General features: G+C 40.1%; 1 protein-coding gene across 1 annotated transcript in view; it reads left to right on the forward strand.

The window, feature by feature from the left end:
- The first annotated feature begins 213 nt into the window (after window positions 1–213).
- The window catches only part of PPP1R36 (protein phosphatase 1 regulatory subunit 36), a 34,439-nt gene continuing 14,121 nt past the window's right edge, over window positions 214–20,531 (forward strand). Inside the window, exons 1-7 of the mRNA XM_081946013.1 lie at window positions 214–485; window positions 1,716–1,780; window positions 2,408–2,503; window positions 3,452–3,570; window positions 5,697–5,763; window positions 10,859–10,957; window positions 13,176–13,316. Coding sequence (XP_081802139.1) covers window positions 438–485; window positions 1,716–1,780; window positions 2,408–2,503; window positions 3,452–3,570; window positions 5,697–5,763; window positions 10,859–10,957; window positions 13,176–13,316 — 635 coding nt within the window. The 5' untranslated portion in view covers window positions 214–437. The remainder of the gene's footprint in view (window positions 486–1,715; window positions 1,781–2,407; window positions 2,504–3,451; window positions 3,571–5,696; window positions 5,764–10,858; window positions 10,958–13,175; window positions 13,317–20,531) is intronic.

Below are 20,531 nucleotides of genomic sequence, written 5' to 3' on the forward strand. Positions count from 1 at the left end.
TCTATATGAGGTTTACAAAAGGAAGAGAGAAAAAGCTACACACTGAAGGCAAAGTGAAAACAACACTCCAAAATGCAACACAGTCCACAAATTACGAGTATCTAAAAATAAATTTATTTTGAAATAAACCAGCTGTCAGAAAACACAAATGGAAAGGGAAGCACAACGTTCTATTTCGTTCAGCCGCCGCCATTTTCGTATTTTTTTTCGGCATCTTGCTCTTAGGAGACTTCTCCTCCTACCCCCGCCCTCTCCCCCCCCCCGCGCCCCCGTTCCAAAACTGTTCAAACTGCCACCCGCGGCCAGGCGGTTTGGCTCTTCCGCAGCGCGAGGGAGACCCGCGGGAAGGAGGGGGCGGTGAGAGGTGGTGGTGGTGGGGGCTTGCACGCGCCGAGAAAGCGGTTGCCAAGATACTCCGGTAAACAACCCCCGGCAGCATGTCCCAGCTACAGTTTTTGGAGCTGCCCAAAGGAGTTTACTTGCCGGTAAGTGAGACTTTGGATGTGGCTGCTTCGGACCTGCACTTCTTAGGAGGAGGCTTTGGGAGGAGAATGCCCTGGGAAAGGATTCCTTCACGTCCCAGGACTTTTAGAAAGGAGTCAAAGTTTGCTTGTGGTGGGGCCTTTTATTAAAGATAGGTAGGTAGGTAGGCAGTAGGTATAAATCTCTCTCTCTCTTTCTCTCTCTCTCTCAAGTCCCATTGATTGTGGAGATTCTCAGTCATCCAGGCGATAGTTATCTCAAAGGTGCTTTTCCAAAAGGCAAACAAAAACCAGTACAGTTGCCTTTTGAAAAAGCACCTTTGAGACAAGACGTATTGAAATTAAAAAGTTTTCCTTTGGACAGTCATTTTAAGAGGTGGTTTTTTTTTAAAAAAAATAGGCAAAATATAAAACGGTTTAGACCAGAGGAGTAGACTTTCCCATCACTACTGATATGGAGATTTTTTTTTCCTAATTCCATATAGTTTACAGAACAGGATTTAAAAGGTACTGAAAGTCGTACCTCTTTGCTACTGTCTAAATTTGTACAGCTCAAATAAAGAACATTTGGCAGAGAAATGTACGTCCTCTGAATATCTCTTTGGAAATTAAGTTAGGGGACATTCTAGTTGCATAATGTGAATAAAATTTAAGAGAATGTTGTACTGCGCTATTCATGCCCTCCTGAAATGCAGACATACTTTCTCTTCAAGGTAATTCAGCACATAGGCAGCTTGCTCCTATAAGGTTCAGGACTTCACCCGAGTGCCTGAATTAACTTATAAGTAGATGTTAGGTTCCCTGAAAATACTTGAACAGGAGGCTTGAATAACAATCAGCATTTACTCTTTGATCAAAGTTTAAAGACATGATGTTCCGTTGTTCCAAACGTACCCAAGGATATGCAGGAAAGAACTACAAAACTCCAGAGAATATGTAACCCCTTATATATTGTTTAGAAATGGTTATAAAACCATCAGTTAAACCTCCAACTCTGGCATCTTTGATTTGTGTATCCTCTGGAACAGGACAGAACATCTTAATTAGCATCATTAGTGTTATCTCTTCCTGATCATCTTCTTTGTGTTTCAAGGAAGAGAATTCTCACAGATCAAAGGTTTCTCATCATCAAAGGTGTGGGTTTTTCCAGCTCTAGACACATTCTATGCAAATTTGACATCACAGCTACTGAGTTTAACTTTGTAAACTATGGTCTATTTTAAATATTTTCAGTTGACCATAATTAACCCTGGCTTGTGGTACTGGAAAGAAGATACTAGAACGCTTGAATTTTCATGGTAAGGATTCAGTTGCCTTTCTGACTTTCACCTTTATTTTTTAATTTACCAAGTTTTATGCTGCTTCTAATTTACAAACCATATAGAATTGTAGATCAGTGAAAATTCAAATTAACAATGAGCAATACTGAAAGTATCGATCATTAATACTTCTATAAGTTATTTTCCAGTGGCTGAAAGCAATAGAAATATTTTTAACCCAGCCTTTTCCAATTTGACAATGTGTTGAATTTATATTCTCATAAACCCTTTTATTATCTACTGAATGTATGTGTTATTTTAAGTCAAGGCTTATATTTTCTCAGTTTTGTTAGGATTATATCTTTATCCCCAGACAAGCAGGTCGGTAAGAAAATTAGTAGTAGTGGCACAGGACATTTTAAATCAGTCAAGCAATTATTCCCACACAATACATAGCATCCAGTTTCATTGTCTAGCACCTACTACTGCTCCTCTTATTCCCACCCCAATAGAGATCCCTGTGCTGACTAGGAGTTATGAGTTCTCAATCCAATCCATCTGAGATACTAATATGCAAAACAGTCTACTAATTTCATTTTTAGTTGCATGCTTTACTCTATTCATATGAATTTTCTGTTCATAATTATTTGACTTTTTATACTGCAGTGCCCAGCTTAAGGAAGAACCTAAGGACAGTAAGGAGAAAAATAAGAAAGGCAAGACTATCCAATTTCAGGAGCTTGGAGCAAAGCCACTAGAAAGGTGATATTGTTTCAAAACCAACAAAAGTTCGGCTATTTAACAATGATTTGTGGGTTTGGCAATGGATGAATCTCAGTTAGGATGTAAAAGGTCCTGGGTTCAAATACTGAACAAGGACTGTGTGTTTCATATAGATAGTATGTACATGAATGTGATCCAGTGTATACTTCCTTAGAACTTTACAGCCAGAGAAATTCTGCTGAATTGAGGCACAAGGTGAAAAAACCCTGATGTTGGGCTGCCATTGATCATGTGCCTTAATATATATAAAATTCTTCTAGCAATTCCAATCTTTGAGTTGATTATTGATCATAGCCCCCTTAGAGTGAATAGATCTGATAGTTTAAACCCACGTTTTGGCCTTTGGAAAGGGTCCAAAAGTTAAAGCACCCATCTCTCTCTTACATGCACGCAAAAAGAGATGCAATTTCTTCAGATTTTTTAGGGGTGGGAGTGGAAAGGAGATTAAGAGGCAAAATAGGAGCATAAACTGTGAAGGAAAGCACAAAAGCAATATGTGATTTTCTAGGTTGAAAAACATTACCCACATCTGAGTAAACTAAATCTAGAAAAAGACACTGTTGGGTAGATAAAGAAGCAGGAAAAAATTAATTTTTTTGTATGATTTTTAGTGATTCAAGACTTATCTATCTTTCCTTTTTATGCTAATGATCAGTAACTTTGTTTTACTCCATTTTCATTGATGCAAAGAATTCTACAACTAAATAATGAGAATTGGGCCATACATTATTGCACACCAAAGGCATGTTTTGCATAAATAGAATATGAATTGAAATAGAGAAACTAACCTGGGACTTTCTTCACTTTTTGTAATCTATTCCAATACTACCTCAGTTTTTAATGTACCTGAATTATGTAGAACTGTTGTGTGTGTTTTGCCTTTAAATAGATACAACAACAAAGCATTACTCGTTTTTTTTACTATAGGTCAGGTCCTCATTATTTTCGAAATCTGTTTACCTTGTCTGTTTCTTCTGGAGAAGACAAATCGCCTCGGCCAAACAAGAGAGCACTGTCTGAACTCATAACTCTAGAAGATGTTAAGTGTGAGTAAAGGAAGATGCTTACATTGAATGACTGGGCTTGGAAACTGGGTTAGGCTTGGAAACAAAGCCAGGCCAAGCCAGTTTGCATTTGGATGGAAACTGTTTAGAAATTCCAAGGCCATAAACTGAACTGACAAGTTGAAAAAACATTCTCTAGAAAGAGTGCAGAGAAGAGCAACAAAGATGATTACGGGACTGGAGACCAAAACATATGAAGAACGGTTGCAGGAACTGGGTATGTCTAGTTTAATGAAAAGAAGGACTAGGGGAGACATGATAGCAGTGTTGCAATATCTCAGGGGTTGCCACAAAGAAGAGGGAGTCAAACTATTCTCCAAGGCACCTGAGGGTAGAACAAGAAGCAATGGGTGCAAACTAATCAAGGAAAGAAGCAACTTAGAACTGAGGAGAAATTTCCTGACAGTTAGAACAATTAATCAGTGGAACAGCTTGCCTCCAGAAGTTGTGAATGCCCTAACACTGGAAGTCTTTAAGAAGATGTTGGATAGCCATTTGTCTGAAACGGTATAGAGTTTCCTGCTTAGGCAGGGGGTTGGACTAGAAGACCTCCAAGGTCCCTTCCAACTCTGCTATTGTATTGTAAAACTCCATGGATTTGACCATGTACACCTCAGAAGTTGAACCTGAGGACAATTTTATTTCTTCTTCTTCTTAACACTATCCAGATTCCACTCAAATATGGATCTGAAATGATTTGAAAGATTTCTTATTTGTTTATATTACTTCTGTAGAAATGTTGCCCTCTATTGAAAAAGATAGTTGTCCATTTCCATGCAGTGCCAAAGGTGCAGAGAACAGGTGTCAACTGAAAGATGCCAGCTCTGCAAATAATTATGATTAAAGAGCACAAGAGTACCAGAGGATAAAAGAAAATTACTCTGTGTTACAACCTGTTTTATCTGCCTCTTCACAGACCTCTCAGTATCTTCTAAGGTCACTTGTTTTTATGATTGGGATAGAGCATATGGGAAGTTTAGGATTAATAAATAAAATATGAACATTCCTTAATGTTTTCCTTAAATACTTTGTCACTTTTCTCCTCAGACGAGTCAGGGTAAGATTGAATTGTTACACATATTTAACTTTCCTGATTTTTGTTAATGAAAGTTCATTTTAATTCTCAAATATCATATAAGGCAGTTTTCCAAGAATTGTACATTTCAAAATGTTAGGGAAAACAGTGTGTCTTTATATTCCATATATTGTTGTATTTCATTTTAAAAAAATAAACATGATAGTGGTGCTATTTTATTATTTGATTAGATATATTTTTTTCAAAGAAAGAATTGTACCTTTCATTATTATGTGTACCAGAAATAGGCATTTATAATAAAACTAGCTTGGTCCAAAGGATAGAAGTTCAGCCTTAAACCTAGTTCAAATTGCAATTTACTTGTAAAGGACTGTCCACTTTGAAAAATAATTCAGAAATGCTTTGAAAATAATTCAGACAGAATATTTATTAAAGCAGAATATTTTTTTTCAAGCTTCCATGTGATTTTGAATAAAAAAGATGCCGCTGTTTTAATAAGCTGACTTACTGCAGTTCATGCAAATCTTTAAGGAGCTGTGAAGTGTCATAGGTATGGTTTTTCAGAGCTTAGTTTTTCAGTGTTTTGAGAAAGTAAAATAGGTAGACTGTCCTGAGTTATTATGAAGGAAGAGTTGGATATAGTAATTTTTTTTATATAAGCCATCTTTATGTAAGATTTCAATTGCCGTAGTGGCTGAATATAATGATATGTGTAATTTGACATATCTTTTTTTAAAAGAATTTTATTGGTTTTTAAACATTTATAGGGAAAGATAAAAAAGGTACATAGAAAATTTTGGCAGCTCCTGTGCCGGTGGTATAAATCCCCCCAAATTTCACAATTTTTACAATGTTAAAAATAACATATAAAAGATAAGCATAAACAGAATCTTGTCCATGATGTTCTGAGCATTAGATTGGGTTTCTTATAACATGGAAGGCCTTGATAGGTGCTCCCAAATTTCTGCTTCTTGCAAAGTGGAGGGCCTTGGTGGATGCTTCCAAATTTCTGGAAAGGTTGGATTAAGCAGACTGGCTCATTATACTTTTCTTTCTTTGTGAAATTTTTCAGATGCTGCTTTATTTCTGGCACATGAAGATGATTCCATTCACATTTCTTCTTTCTCCTTAGTTATGAGGTACATATTGAGTATTTCTGTTATATGATTAGAAGCTTGTGTGTTTACGTTTAAGAGCAAAACTAGAAGCTGTAAGTTAAAGCAAATTGGTTAATTCACCAATGCTTGATCCAACCATACATTATCTCCCACAAGGCCTAGACCAGTCAGGAGGCACATAGATTTAATAATCGGATAGCAATACTTATAGCATCAAAGACCCTCTCAACTTCCTTAGGATCAGTAGAATTAAACATTTCCCTGATAATCTACCCAGAACCTATCTTTCAATTGCACAGACTTACATTGCCAGGGTGCATCTCAGAATGGATGTAAGCAACTTTATCCAACTGATGCTGTGAACATTAGTCACAGTGATGCTGCAGATATTTATCTGGTCTTTCTTTACCCAGGAAGAAATGGGTTATATTGAACAGGGGCACTTGTTGGCTACCTATAAGCATGATAAGAATAGACAAATAATTTTCTGTTTCCCTTATTTTGATAAAAAAAAACTCTCACTGATGCTTAGCAATAGCACTTAGACTTATATACTGCTTAACAGTGCTTTTACAGCCCCCTTTAAGCAGTTTACAGAGTCAGCATATTGCCTCCAACAATCTGGATTCTCATTTTACCCTCCTCGGAAGGATGGAAGGCTGAGCCAACTTTGAGCATGGTGAAAATTCGATCTGCCAAATTGCAGGCAGCTGACAGTCAGCAGAAGTAGCCTGCAGTACTGCATTCTAACCACTGCATCACTGAGGCTCTTCCTTAGCTTTGTTCTTCAACTTTCTCCAACATCCCTCAAAATATCTTCAGGAGTTAATTTCCATTTTAATCTCCAGGTGTTACTTTGAAAACCAGGAAGCTCCTAGGATCCCAAGACAAGAAACTGCCTAGAGGTGTTGGGAGTCAAGTGGCATACACATTTAACCAACAAATTAATAACACCTGAGTAGGCACAACTGGATCCAAGACTAATGCTGTTTTTTTTTAATTCTGAGGTGATTAAGCTCTCATTTGAACCAAGCATCATCTTCTACAGCTGTGTCTTTTACAGCTGTACACCATTGAACAAGTGATTCCCAACACTTTGCCACTACCCTTCCAAACTACCCAATCAGCAGCCCACTCCAGTCTTACTCCTGACCAGACTGATAACATAAGGTATCCTGAATAGCTCAGGAGACCACTGTGAAGGTTGTGTCTGTTGCTGCCTCTTGTAGCCTCTGTTATATCCATTCATATCTGACAGGGGGTCCAAAGACGCTTAAACTCTTTCTCTGTCTTTCAGTTTCCACCAACTATCATTGATGTACTTCACTAATAACTCCTATGGATTGTCCTTAACATTCATCAGACCTTAATGCCATTACAAAAACAGAACCAGACCCCAAACAAACTCCCAGCTGATCTCATTTCTGAACATTTTGCTTTCCAGCTTCAACTGTAATAAACTACACAATGGAAAAAATAGAAAGCCCAAGATACTGGGATAAATAAGGAATAAGTATGGGGTTACTTTATTTGTATATGGTTTGACTCTATTATAAAGGTATACAGAATCTTTCTCCTGCTAGTCTGTGCTTTAAAGAGGCCAAACAAAGAAGTGGTGGAGGCAGATAAAAACTACATATAAATATAAATTGAATTAAGATGAAATTAAATAAATGTAGTTAATCTACTTGTTTCATATTTAATAGTGTTTACTTTCTTGTTATTAAGAATTATATTAAATAAACACAACAAAGAAACCACATACACCTCCCTCTTTCCTCCCCTCTCGGAAAAATGACCCTCCCCAAAAAAGATAGTAGGAAAAATAAACTTTCCCCTTTATCATCAGCAAACATATCAATACTGAACAATTTATTGTTGTCTGTTAAATATAAACCTTCTTTAAATCTTCAGCTCCCCTTATTGATCAACAGAGATCCAGTAAAAATCAATAAAATTACTAACATTCTAAATATATAAGCCACCTTTCCATTTACCCCAAATCCTCTTCATCCCTCTCTTAACAATTAAACATTACAAAAATAATGGAATGGAAAGCTATTAAACACTTATTGATTTATTAAATTTAAACATTACCAGAAATAATCCCTTATTTAAATATTCAAACATTGATAGCATAAATGTTACAAATTAAACCATTACATCGTTGAATATTTCTAAAAAAAGAAACAATTCAATCCACATATCCATTAAACATCACCAAACTAAGCAACTCATCATTTAATCACAGTCAAATAAATGAATTTATTTGAATTTGTAGCTTTTCCTTTTTCCTCCCAGCCATTCTTAAGTCCTATAGATACATTTTAACTTCTGTTTTTTTTTAATATTCTCTTTGGCTTTTCTCCTGAAGTTTATCATATTTATCCAAATCTATTCATAATTTCTATTAAGTAATTCCAGTGCATTTCTTATATTTCAATGTAAAAGGATAGTCCATATAATTTTTAAAGTACATTATTTGTGTGTTCTTTTGGATTTTTAAATATTCATCCATTTCCACTTGTAAATCCAGTATTTTGATCTCTTGTAATTTTTAAATCCATCTGAAAGACCGTTTTGATTGTTTTCAAAGGGATTTGTTCATCTTCAGTAGCAACTTAAGTTCCAGGAGAGAGTTGAGAAGCTGAAGCACTTCATATCTTCACAAATCAAACATTTCCCTTTAAAGTTGCTGTCATATGCTTTAGTAATAGATCTTCAAAGTCTTGTTTGCAAAATGTAAACAAAACATACTTTTCCCACAGGAGAGGATCTAATTAATTTCAAAGTCTTTCTTTAAATCAGTTTCACAAAGGCTTAGCATTTGAAATCTTTAAACTCTGAAGTACTTTGCTGTATATTGCCAGTTACAAAAAATATCTTACAAAGGTAATAAGACTTAGTTTCCTTTGTTTTGAAACAGATTGAAGGAAAACTCACGAAGTAATTTGTAGGCTTGCAATTGTGAAGGTTTATCAAAAAGAAGCTGTACAAAAAATAAAGTCCAAAGTGATTTAAAAAGTTGAGATTTGATGAAACCTTAAGTCCATGAAAAGCTGCATTTATAGCTCAGAGCATGATGGAACCCATGACTCTCAGCTGATGGCAAACGGCTGTAGAAGCATCAATTTCTGCTGTGTGTTCACAAAAATCAGCTGTTGAGGAATACCTATGAGCAATCTTCAGATCTCTCTCTGTTTCAGAGAGAATTCTGGCAGATTGGACTTCACATACAACTGCTTTTTGGCTGTAATGCCCCTGCAATCTGCATGGAGCGAGAAAATGTGCCTTGCCTCACTAGAAACTCACTGCAAGAGAAAGAGATCTTTAAAGGTGTTTAAAAAAGTATTTTGACTGACCAACGTGTTTTGGACATGTAATAGTCCAAAACTATCCAGGCTGACCTTGGGAAAAAAAGACTCTTCTCTTGTTAACATGAGTTGAATCTATGATTGGGGAGGAAACAAATTAGACTGGTGGGTTTGCTTTGGTTTGGCATCAGTATATCAGCTGGCAGTTGGGCTTCGTTTGACATAAATGTAGAGTCATTCATTCATTCATTCATTCATTCATTTTAGATAGCTGCCTACCTCAAATTCATTACTCTAGTCTAGACAGCTAGTAGAAGTTAGAAATACAGTCAAACATAATAAAAAGAACACATAGCTAGCATAAATAACATGGATAAAAAACAGAATTGACAGCATTGCATAGCCTGTGTAACAGGCTATAACAATAACATTGCATAGCCTGTGTCCTACATCTAGATCCCAGGCTTATTGACAAAATCAGTCCTCAAGGCCTTAGAAAAGGAGCAGGGCAAATCCTAACACTGGCCTGTCTGGCAGGTGTGATGTGATGTAAAGGAAAGGGCTCTTCCATCTCACCTCTCTGCTGCCTCCTGGACCAATCAGTACTGGCATTATTTTTAGACTAGAACCTTTAGCTCTTCTTAAAGGTAAAGGTTCCTCTCACACATATGTGCTAGTCGTTCCCAACTCTAGGGGACAGTGCTCATCTCTGTTTCAAAGCTGAAGAGCCAGTGCTGTCTGAAGACATCTCCGTGATCATGTGGTTGATATGACTAAACATCAAAGGCGCATGGAACGCTGTTACCTTCCCACCAAAGGTGGTCCCTATTTTTCTACTTAGATCTTCTCAAAGCTCAGTAAACCTGTACTTAAAAAGTTTTAAATATACAGACAGGAGAAATGATACTATCTCTGCTTTACTGGGCACTCCCAACCCACACTGTGGGGGAGGCACTTTACTAAGAAGTTTTAACCTATCCACAGATCAGACATAACACTTGTATCTGAACCAGTGGACAATGAAGTCCAAAGTCTCCAGCCACCCAGCATACCTGTCAGATGCTCTGAGATGAGCCAACAGGCCTTATTGGTACAATAAGAAAGTTCACTTCACTACACAGCCCTTTTAGCCGCTGTCAGGTGTTTGGATTCTACTTTTGAATAAGGGTTTAGTGCTGTTTCAGAGAGAAGTGAACATATGATTAAAAACAGTTTTAGGAAGGATGATGGGCAGTTGCAGTGGACTCTGGGGTGTGCTCTCCCGCCACAGCAGATGTCAGCAATCTCAGACTGGCCGACAGGTGCTGGCAATGGGAATCAAGTTCTACCAATAGGCACTCAATTGCACAGTTCAGTTCTACATGATCATTGACTTGATGGGGAAGTCAGCTTGTCCCTAACTTCTCTTGCCATTTCTATGAGACTTGGCAGCCTGGGGACCTGTTGTCAGATCTGGCAGTTGTGGCAGGAGAAGTATAGATATATATATTTCTTTCTTTACTAGGTAATTAATTGCATGGAGTTGCTCCATAAAACTGATGTAGTGGGAGGGGTAAGAGTGTATTCTGAAAGAATTGGACTCTCCTATCCCTGAAAGCAGAACAGCTTTGAAAGGCAGTATTCAGAGCCAGAGGGAAGGCCTTCAGAAGTTCAAAACATCCAATGGGAGCTGGATAGATCCCTGTCTCTGAATGAGGATGGTAAAATCATTGCTCCTGAAGCAAAAACTATTTCCCAAATCCTAGTACCCGGTTCCTAGTAAAACCCTCTTTTGCAACATGTGACTTTTAAATTTGTTCTAGGTGTAAGCAGCTGGATGATTTCCTCATGGCTTTGTTGTACTATATTTCTTTTTATCTGGAGAAAATAACCCTGGAGATGAAACCCAAGTCTTTTATGGGGTAAGTAATTTACTTTTCTGCTTTCCTAAACAGACTTCCATAACTACAGCACATACATAATATTGTATGGTAAAGTCTTGGTACTAAGGTAAAGTCTCTTTCTTTAGACTTTGTGCATTCAGAGGATTTGTTGGTTTGACCTTTGCTAGACTGTGCAAAAAGCTTTCTCCATCAACAGAAGGTCTCGCATTCGGAGACCAGGTTGCTCAGACTACAATGCCCTTGTCCCATTTTACAAATCTGCACGCATTTTTCAGTATCAAAGATTCCAAATTCTGTAGCAAGAATGTAGATTTAGATTTAGCTCAAAGTGAAAATGTAATCAATTTGTGGGAGCAAGAACTTTCTAAGTGTAAATTACTTAATTCTACCCTGGGAAACTCAGCTTGAAAAACAAGTTTCTAGCCCTTTGTGAATCTGAAATACCTGCTGAAGTCAGAGAAGAGGCTAAGATAAATTTTAGTCATCAAATTGGCTCCAGTGATATTGCTTTATGACCCGGGGAAATAGCAAGTAGTACATAGTAATGTAGGTTACAGAATATACTCTTTTAGTCCACAAAAACAATACTCTTGTGATTAATTTTTATTTAGCATGATGATAAAGACCTGCCTTGTTTAAGGAGGAATGGCCATGGCTCAGTGCTTCAAGGAATACCTGATATTAAGAAGTTCTCTGTAGTGCCAATATCTCATTGGGAAAGTGGTATTAATTCCAGAGAAGACAAAAGAATTAATTCCAGTAAGAGAAGACAAAAGAATCAAGCTACCTATATGGACAACAGTGCTATGCAATTGGTCACCTTATACAGTATAATAGAGAGAATAGGTAAATTATGAAATGCTTTCAGGCTCTGTGTTCTCTTCTTGATGATCTTATGACAGGTTTGCTGGTTAAAGCCATATGTTTTGAAGTTCCACAGTGCCTCCTAGAACTCCATCCATAAAGCTTTCATCCTCCCATCCCTTTCCCATGAAGCCTCCATATTCTGTACTTTTCATCCTCCCATCTCTTCATGACCTCATTCTTTCTTCAGTTATTTGCAGTGTCCTCTTTAAAATATTTGATTCAACACTTCTTAATGGTTTACCTCTCTGATTCTCTATCCTTTGGTCCTTTTTAGGTTTCTTCTACCACAACTTTAAAAATTGGTATGATTTACCCAATCCTGTTTTAAAAGTGGTCAAGCCAGTATCTGGATCTGAATATGTATTTCTAATGTACAAAAATGAAAGGACTACAGGTAGTCCTCGACGTATGCCCACAATTGAACCCACAATTTATGTTTCTAAGTGAGACATTTGTTAAATAGGTTTTGCCCCATTTTGCAAGTGAAACACTGCTGTTGTTAAGTTAGTAATATGATTGTTAAGTGAATCTGGCTTCCCCATTGACTTTGCTTGTTAGAAGGTCACAAAAGGTGACCTTGGGACACTGCTACCATCATGCATATGAGTCAGTTGCCAAGTGTCTGAATTTTGATCACATGACCATGGGGATGCTCCAATAGTCATAAGTGTGAAAAATGGTCATAAGTCACTTTCTTCAATGCTGTTGTAACTTCAAACAGTCACTAAATGAATGTTGTAAGTCAAATCATTTTGAAATGAAAGCATTAATGTTTTCTTCCTTCTCCTGACCTATGTAGAGCATTCTAGTACTATCCTTTCTGCTTCTTCTTTGAATTGTATTGTAGTTCTACTATTAATGGTAATCTAGTATAAAATAACTATTTTAATAATTAGAGTCTTAATAAATTGGGTAGGTGATTTTTATGATGTGGTGTTTACAATGCTTTCTTTCATTAACTCAGAAATTCCCAGTGTTGACATAACATTTCTGATCTTCTAATTGAGATTAGAAGATTGGAAATGCACTAAAGGTGAGTTGAACAGCCTAGACCACATCTGACTCTATGTCTTTATTTGATTTGAAAAAGTGTCTGCAAATGATCAGTTCGGAGCAATATATCTCTTCCTCTACAGTCTGCTGCATGTGGAAGGAAAGAACAAAGTATCCGGAAGAGATGAAAAGGTGTCAAAAAATAAGAGAATGGGTAGCTCAACTCACCTTTTGCTTGTTCTATCAGACCTATCTATCAATGTGCATTCAGCTTCTTATAGATACTTTCAACAAAATGTTCACCAGAACAGATTTAAACACTCCTTTAAACAAATTTTAAAAATCCTTTATTTTTTATCTATTTTTTGTCAAACAGAAAGCCCAGCATCCTAGAAAAAAAAGAATTGAAGGAAAACCAAATAAAGCTAGCAGTGACCAAAAAGCACCTTGCTGAAATGTACTGTATCCTTATCCTTGGATTGGGAATGTCTGATCAGCATCACATGGCTTGTGGAAAGTAAGGAAATGGTTGTGCCTAGAAAATATTTACTCTGATTGATTCCAAATGGATGTTTTCTCATACTGCCCATCAGAAGACCTGCACCTATTCTGTCTTTTCTTCATGAATATTTTTGATGTGAAAAGAAAGTTGTAAAATGAGACAAAACTCACTTAACAAATTTCTCATTTAGCAATGTAGATTTCGGGGTCAATTATGGTTATAAATTGAGAACTACCTATGTCTGCTTTAGCAAACAACAACAACCCCAAAAACCTGTTTAGCAAATTGACAAGGCCACCCATCTCACTGAATCTGACTCTGGACAGCATACCACCAGCAACAATATGCTTAGAGTTATGTCCTCATTTGCACTTAATTACAGCATAAATGTGAGTTTATCCCCTTAACACTGCATTCACCTGGTCCCAACCCATGAATGAAACATAGTTTAGACTTCCTTAAATGACCTCCTCCTTTTTCTTCATACCATTCAAAAGCTGCTTCAGCATTTGTGAAATCATTACCTTGGGGGAAAGACAGATGAGACATTGCAAACAGCAAATCAAGTTAGGACAATTTTCCACCTGCTCAAGGGTGTGGACTAGCACTAGGGCTTGGTACTGGGAAAAGGCCCTTTCATTAGGTTCCTTAACTTTTATGAATGTCTGGGAGATACTTAAGCTGAACGTAATTATTCAAGCCATGATGTACTATTTTAAATAATGTACCTTTGAAAGAACATCTGTGTTTTCTCTCAGCAACTATTTTGTGAACTATTAATGAGAGAATTATCATTGCCTATATATTTTACCTGTTATTTTTCATAAAACTCACCATTTTGTAGTGGTCGTGGGGAGGGGCAGGTGCGAGGACAGATCAAGAACGCGTAGTTGGTTGGGAGACCGGGGTTTTTGGTCATTCCCGGTCGTTTGTACCAACCCCTGCATACTAGGTGGTCAGGATCTACAGACCCGAGGCCTGAGACTGCTGTTATGCAACGCGAGGTCCGTTGTCAATAAGGCCCCCCTCATTCACGATCTAATTTCGGAGGGGGAGCCGGACCTCGCAGGAATAACCGAGACCTGGTTGGGCCACGAGGGAGGTCTACCCCTCGTGGAAATGTGCCTGCCAGGTTATCGAGCATTTCACCAGCCTCGGGCCCAGGGAAGGGGCGGTGGGGTAGCAGTGATTATCCGGGAAGACTTGGAGCCGAGAGAGTTCACTGTGCCACAGACATCCGGGTGTGAGTCCCTCGTCGTGAGATGGGGCCCAGGGAGGCAGTTGGGCCTGCTGATAGTATACCTGGCTCTTCGCTATACATCAGCGGCCCTGCCTGAACTCCTCGAGCTGATCTCATCGGTGGCGGTTGAGACCCCCAAACTTGTAGTGATGGGGGATTTTAATCTGCCGTCGATGGGAGAAGCATCTGAGGGGGTTCGGGAGTTCATGGCTTCCATGACAGCCATGGACCTGACCCAGTTAATTCAGGGCCCTACTCACGAGGGAGGCCACACGTTGGACCTTGTCTTTGTCTCTGGCCAGTGGACGAGTGATCTGGGAATAGGGGACCCAACTATTATTCCCCTGTCATGGTCAGATCACTCACTTCTCCGGCTTAACTTCCCTGGTGCTACACCCCGCTGCGGGGAGGCGGAGCCGGAAGGTATTAGATGGTTCCGCCCCAAGCGCCTGATGGAACCAGATAGGTTCCAGACGGAGCTTGGGCCACCTCCTGTGGACCTGACCCGCCCCCGAGTAGAGGACCTGGTAGACGCATGGAATAGTGCGACTGCCGGGGCCCTAGACCGGGTGGCGCCTTTGCGGCCTCTCCTGCGGCGACGAACCACCCTGGCCCCTTGGTTCACCGAGGAGCTAAGGGTGATGAAACGCCACAAGAGACGCCTAGAGAGTCGTTGGAGATCCTCCCGTTCCGAATTTGACCGAGCACAGGCACGAGCCTATTTGAGGACGTACCTTGTGGCATTAAGAGCGGCCAAACGTCAATATTGCGCCGCTCTTATTGCGTCCGCAGATAACCGCCCTGCCGCCCTGTTTCGGGTGACTCGCTCCCTCTTGTTTGAGAGACCGCGGGAAGCCCCTTTACAGGGCAGAGCAGAGGAGTTTGGGAAATATCTACAGGACAAAGTCGCTCAAATCCGGATGGGATGGGCCCCTTTCAGTGGTCCATCTGAGACGCCCGCGGCGAGTCTTGAGGGATCGCTTTGGGAGGAGTTTGACTCGGTTGCCATTGAGGATTTGGACAGGTTGCGTGGACGTCTGCGACCTACCACATGTTTATTGGACTCGTGTCCCTCCTGGCTTGTACTGGCATCCTGGGAGGTTACACGCGACTGGCTCCTGGGCCTAGTGAACGCTTCGTTGGGTGAGGGGCTCCTACCGACCGCCTTGAAAGAGGCGGTGGTGAGGCCCCTGCTCAAGAAGCCTTCCCTGGACCCAATGGACCTAGTCAATTATCGTCCAGTCTCCAACCTTCCTTTCTTAGCGAAGGTTGTAGAGAGTGTGGTAGCACAACAGTTCCCACGTCACCTGGAGGAGAATGATTATCTAGACCCGCGCCAGTCCGGCTTCCGACCCGGGCACAGCACGGAGACGGCCTTGGTCGCATTGGTTGATGATCTCTGGAGGGCCAGAGATAGGGGCTGTTCCTCTATCCTGGTCCTATTAGATCTCTCGGCGGCGTTCGATACCATCGACCATGGTATCCTGTTCCACCGGCTGGAGGGGCTGGGAGTCAGGGGCACCGTTTTACGGTGGTTTGGCTCCTACCTCTCTGACCGGACGCAACGTGTGTTGGCAGGGGAGCAGAGATCGACCCGGAGGTCACTCACATGTGGGGTGCCTCAGGGGTCGGTGCTCTCGCCTCTCCTGTTCAACACATACATGAAACCGCTGGGCGAGATCATCCGTGGCTTTGGGGTGGGATACCATCTGTATGCTGATGATACTCAGCTATACATTTCCACCCCGAACCACCCCAATGAGGCCGTCGAAAGGATGTCCCGGTGTTTGGAGGCCGTACGGGTCTGGATGGATGACAACCGACTAAAACTCAACCCTTCCAAGACGGAGTGGCTGTGGCTTCCGGCCTCCCGGTTCAACCAGTTGCTTCCATCTCTGGCCATCGGGGGCGTGCAACTGGCCCCCATGGAACAGGTGCGCAATTTGGGCGTCCTCCTAGATGCCCGGCTGTCCATGGATGACCATGTAACAGCCGTGGCAAGGGGGGCGTTCCATCAGGTTCGCCTGATGCGCCAATTGCGCCCCTTATTGGACCGGGATGCCCTACGCACAGTCACCCATGCGCTAGTGACGTCTCGCCTGGACTACTGCAATGCTCTCTACATGGGGCTTCCCTTGAGATGCACTCGGAGACTGCAGTTGGTCCAGAACGCGGCCGCGCGGGTGATTATGGGGAGGACTAGATACTCCCCTGTAACACCTCTCCTGCGCGAGCTGCACTGGCTTCCTGTAGTCTTCTGAGTGCGTTTCAAGGTTTTGATTATGATCTTTAAAGCGCTTCATGGCACAGGGCCTAGTTACATGTAGGATCGTATTCTGCCCCATACATCCCTACGACCAATCCGCTCACACAGAGAGGGACTTCTTCGGGTGCCGTCCGCCAAACAGTGTCGGGGGGCGACACCCAGGAGCAGAGCCTTCTCTGTGACGGGCCCAGCCCTGTGGAATGACCTCCCCCGTGACATCAGGACTACTTCCGATCTCCGCTCCTTCCGTGTACAGCTGAAGACCCACCTCTTTCAATTATCTGGCCTGGCTCAACCGTAAACTTTTCTTACTCCTCCTGACAGTTCTTTTAAATTTTAAAAACCTTAAATTTTAAATTGTGTTTTACAATTGGGGTATTTTAATGGTGACTTTTAATTGTCCAATGTGATGTAATTTGTTACCTCCTCCGTGTATGTATGTCCTGTATATATGTATGTTTATGTGTTGTATATGTTTTATATGCTCCACTGTACGCCGCCCCGAGTCCTGTCTGGAAAGGGAGCGGCTAATAAATTTAAATTTATTATTATTATTATTATTCCTTCCCCCTAGATTGGTTCATGTATATATAAAACACATAACTCAGGGTAATCCTTTGTGACTATCTAGAAGTGGATTCCTGCCCATGAAAACGTATAAATGGGTTAATCTGTAAAGTATTTATTTATTTATTTATTTTACCATGCTTCTAGACCGCCCCCTCTCCCAAAAGGGACTCGGGGCGGTGTACAGTTCATGCAAAATATATCAAAATACAATAAAAAATTGAATATGTACAGTTGGAATGGAGGAGGTTAAAAATGGAATTAAAAGAACTGTACAAAGCAGTATATATAAATATAGGTTTTTGAACCCCTAAAACACACACAATAAATTAAAAACAATACCCCTAAAATAACCAGTTAATAGTACATTTGCCAGGAGGGACAGTTGAATTATGCCAGGCCTGCTAATCGGAACAGGTGAGTCTTCAATTTTTGCCGGAAGGAGCGGAGGTCAGTAGTGGTTCTAATGTCGGGGGGGAGGTCATTCCAGAGGGTTGGGCTCATCACAGAGAAGGCCCTACTCCTTGGTGTTGCCTGTTGGCATTGCCTAGTGGACGGCACCAGAAGTCCCTCTCTGTGTGAGCGAATTGGCCGCAGGGATGTATGTGGGAGGATGCGATCCCGCAAGTAACTAGGTCTAAAGTACTAATAAGTTGCTTCATTTTTACTAAAGGAAGATAAAAATGAAAGCATACCCCGAACTAAGCTCCTTTCTAATGCATTCACATGTATTTTCCCTACTCTTATGAAGGTTAGTCTGGCAGGAAAGATACTCTCTGAGCCAGTGTAAGCCTGGGGCACAAATCAGCAAGGCCAATGATTAGCAGAAAGACCAAAGAGAGCAATAGCGGGAAAACAGCAGAAAATCAAACCAAACAAAAAATACTGTCCAAGACAAAATGATAAGAGAGGAAGATTCAGGGGCATACTATAGAGATAGTTGAGCAAATTAAATATTATGCAGGTGTCCTGAGCAATATTTTTCCTGCAAGATTGAATTTGGGTTGGTCACCAGGATCAGAGATTTACTCTTCTGGGCTTTTTAACTCATGCTGGAGCCCAGCATGAGTCGGAAAGTTTAGAAAAGAAAATTTCTGGTCCCAGTGATTGATTCAAATTCGATCTCACGTCATTATCCTGGGACACGAAAAATTGGCATTCATTCGTGAGCATTTTTACTTTATGTAAAAGAAATTCAACCCATTTCCATACCTGGACATTCTATCATTTATTCATAAAGACTAAGATGAGGAACCTTACTATTTTTTACATAATGAGGACTATCTATTGGGTGAAATCACATTATGCACATGGGTATGGCTAGATTAGGGGAATTTGGGGGATTTTCTTTGTTGTTTTACCCATGATTTGCTGATTTTAGATTTTAAAACTGCAGTATTCATGTTTCCCACATGAAGTGGTATAAATCTGTGTTGTTAGTTTTCAGTAATCATGGTTAAAGAGGCCTCTTTGATATGCAAACCCTGACTTTTAGAATTGCATATAACCCAGATCCTGGATGCTCATTTCTCATCTATACATCTACTAAATATGTACATATCTTTTATCCTTTTGTCTAGGCTGCTATAAGAAATTTATTGCCAACAGCTTTGCTGATTCTGGCTTGTTGAATTGCCAAGGGGCAGAGTAAGGGTTAGAAGATCTATTTTAAGTGTCCAAGTTGCTTGTTGCACACAAACTGCAAGATGAGATGGCAGAATGAAGAGTTCCATTTCAGATTTTAAACAGGTGGTAGTGATGAGAAGAATAGACGTAGAGAAATAAACAAGTACCAAACACCTCTTAGTATAATACAATAAAATCATATCACAACAGTAAGGAATATTTTAACCCGGCTCATCCCTAGTATTTTCTAAATATGTGGAGTTTAATTCTTAGAATTCTTAGCAATAGCAATGCCCCCTGGGGAATACCAAAAGTTGAAGTCCATATATCTAAGGGACCCTGGGGAAGTCGTGCTAGGATTTTTCAGTGGTGTTTTTATCTTCAGGGAGGAAATGTGAATGTGTGTTTAACATAAGAGGCTGCAGCAGTGCTATTTAGTTTTGTCACCTTAAGTGTTCATGATCGCACTGCACTATTGTTTGTGCTACATGTGTGAACTGGCCTAGAATGAGAAATCTGCTTGATTATTTGTGAGAGGCACCACAGCAGATTTGCAAAGCCAAACTAGGTGTGGTGTTGAAAGCTTCATAGAGAATAATTTCAGCTGTCAGAAACAATGAAGGAGTTGGATTTTAAACAATAATATTAATACATTTTCCACATCAAAATGTGGGAAACTCAGCACTGGTTAGTGGTTATAATGAAGGTAACTGAATGGAAAATAGTGTTGGGAGTTCTCAGCAAGCGAAAGGAACTGAACTTGTTCCTTTCAGCAACCTCTCTTCCCAATAATTTTATTCTAATCAGGGTCTCATCCAATCAGGGTCTCATCTTGACAGAGCATTCAGTGCAACTTTCCATGTATTGATTTTACTTTTTAAAACCAGATCCCATTCTATCCCCTCTGTACATTGTATAGCTAGTTATTTTTAAATATACAAAATGAATGCCACACCTTTTACCATGAAATATTGCCCAGGTGCACATTCAGCAACATTGGATTAAGCCAGTCTCATTGCTTGCGGTTGGGGAGTGTTCTTCCTTTTCTTGATTAGGCTGAAAGAACCATGCTGACTGTTGTTAATTTTAGATGGAAACCTATCCCAGTGCTATCCATGCAAAAAGCTACATGAGTAAGGTTGTTTAGTGACCCAGCCGGAAAGTCTAGCTTTGAAAAATGAATTTCAGATATTTCCCCACCCCAATCCACTCCCACCACATAGTTACAGAAAGGGAAAAATAATAAGTGAAGGGTGACTTGAAATAAATCACCCGAGGAAATAAAGGAACTTTGTAGTGGTCTGATGGGTAACACAAAGGTGCTGTTCAAAAGTCAATGGGACTTTCTTGGTTTTTTCCCCTTGAAAACACTTAACTTCTCATCCAAGAAGCTTCTTCAGTTCTCTTGGATGAGAAGTGAAACGTTATTAAGGAAAAAAAAAAACCCAAGAAAGTCCAGTTGCCTTTTAGTCAGCACCTTTTGGACAACCTGTCAGGGTTCCAAGTAACATCCCCAACGAAAGAAGACTCT

Source organism: Natrix helvetica (genome assembly GCF_964273705.1).
Source record: "Natrix helvetica genome assembly, chromosome: 1".
Classification (NCBI taxonomy): Eukaryota; Metazoa; Chordata; class Lepidosauria; order Squamata; family Natricidae; genus Natrix; species Natrix helvetica.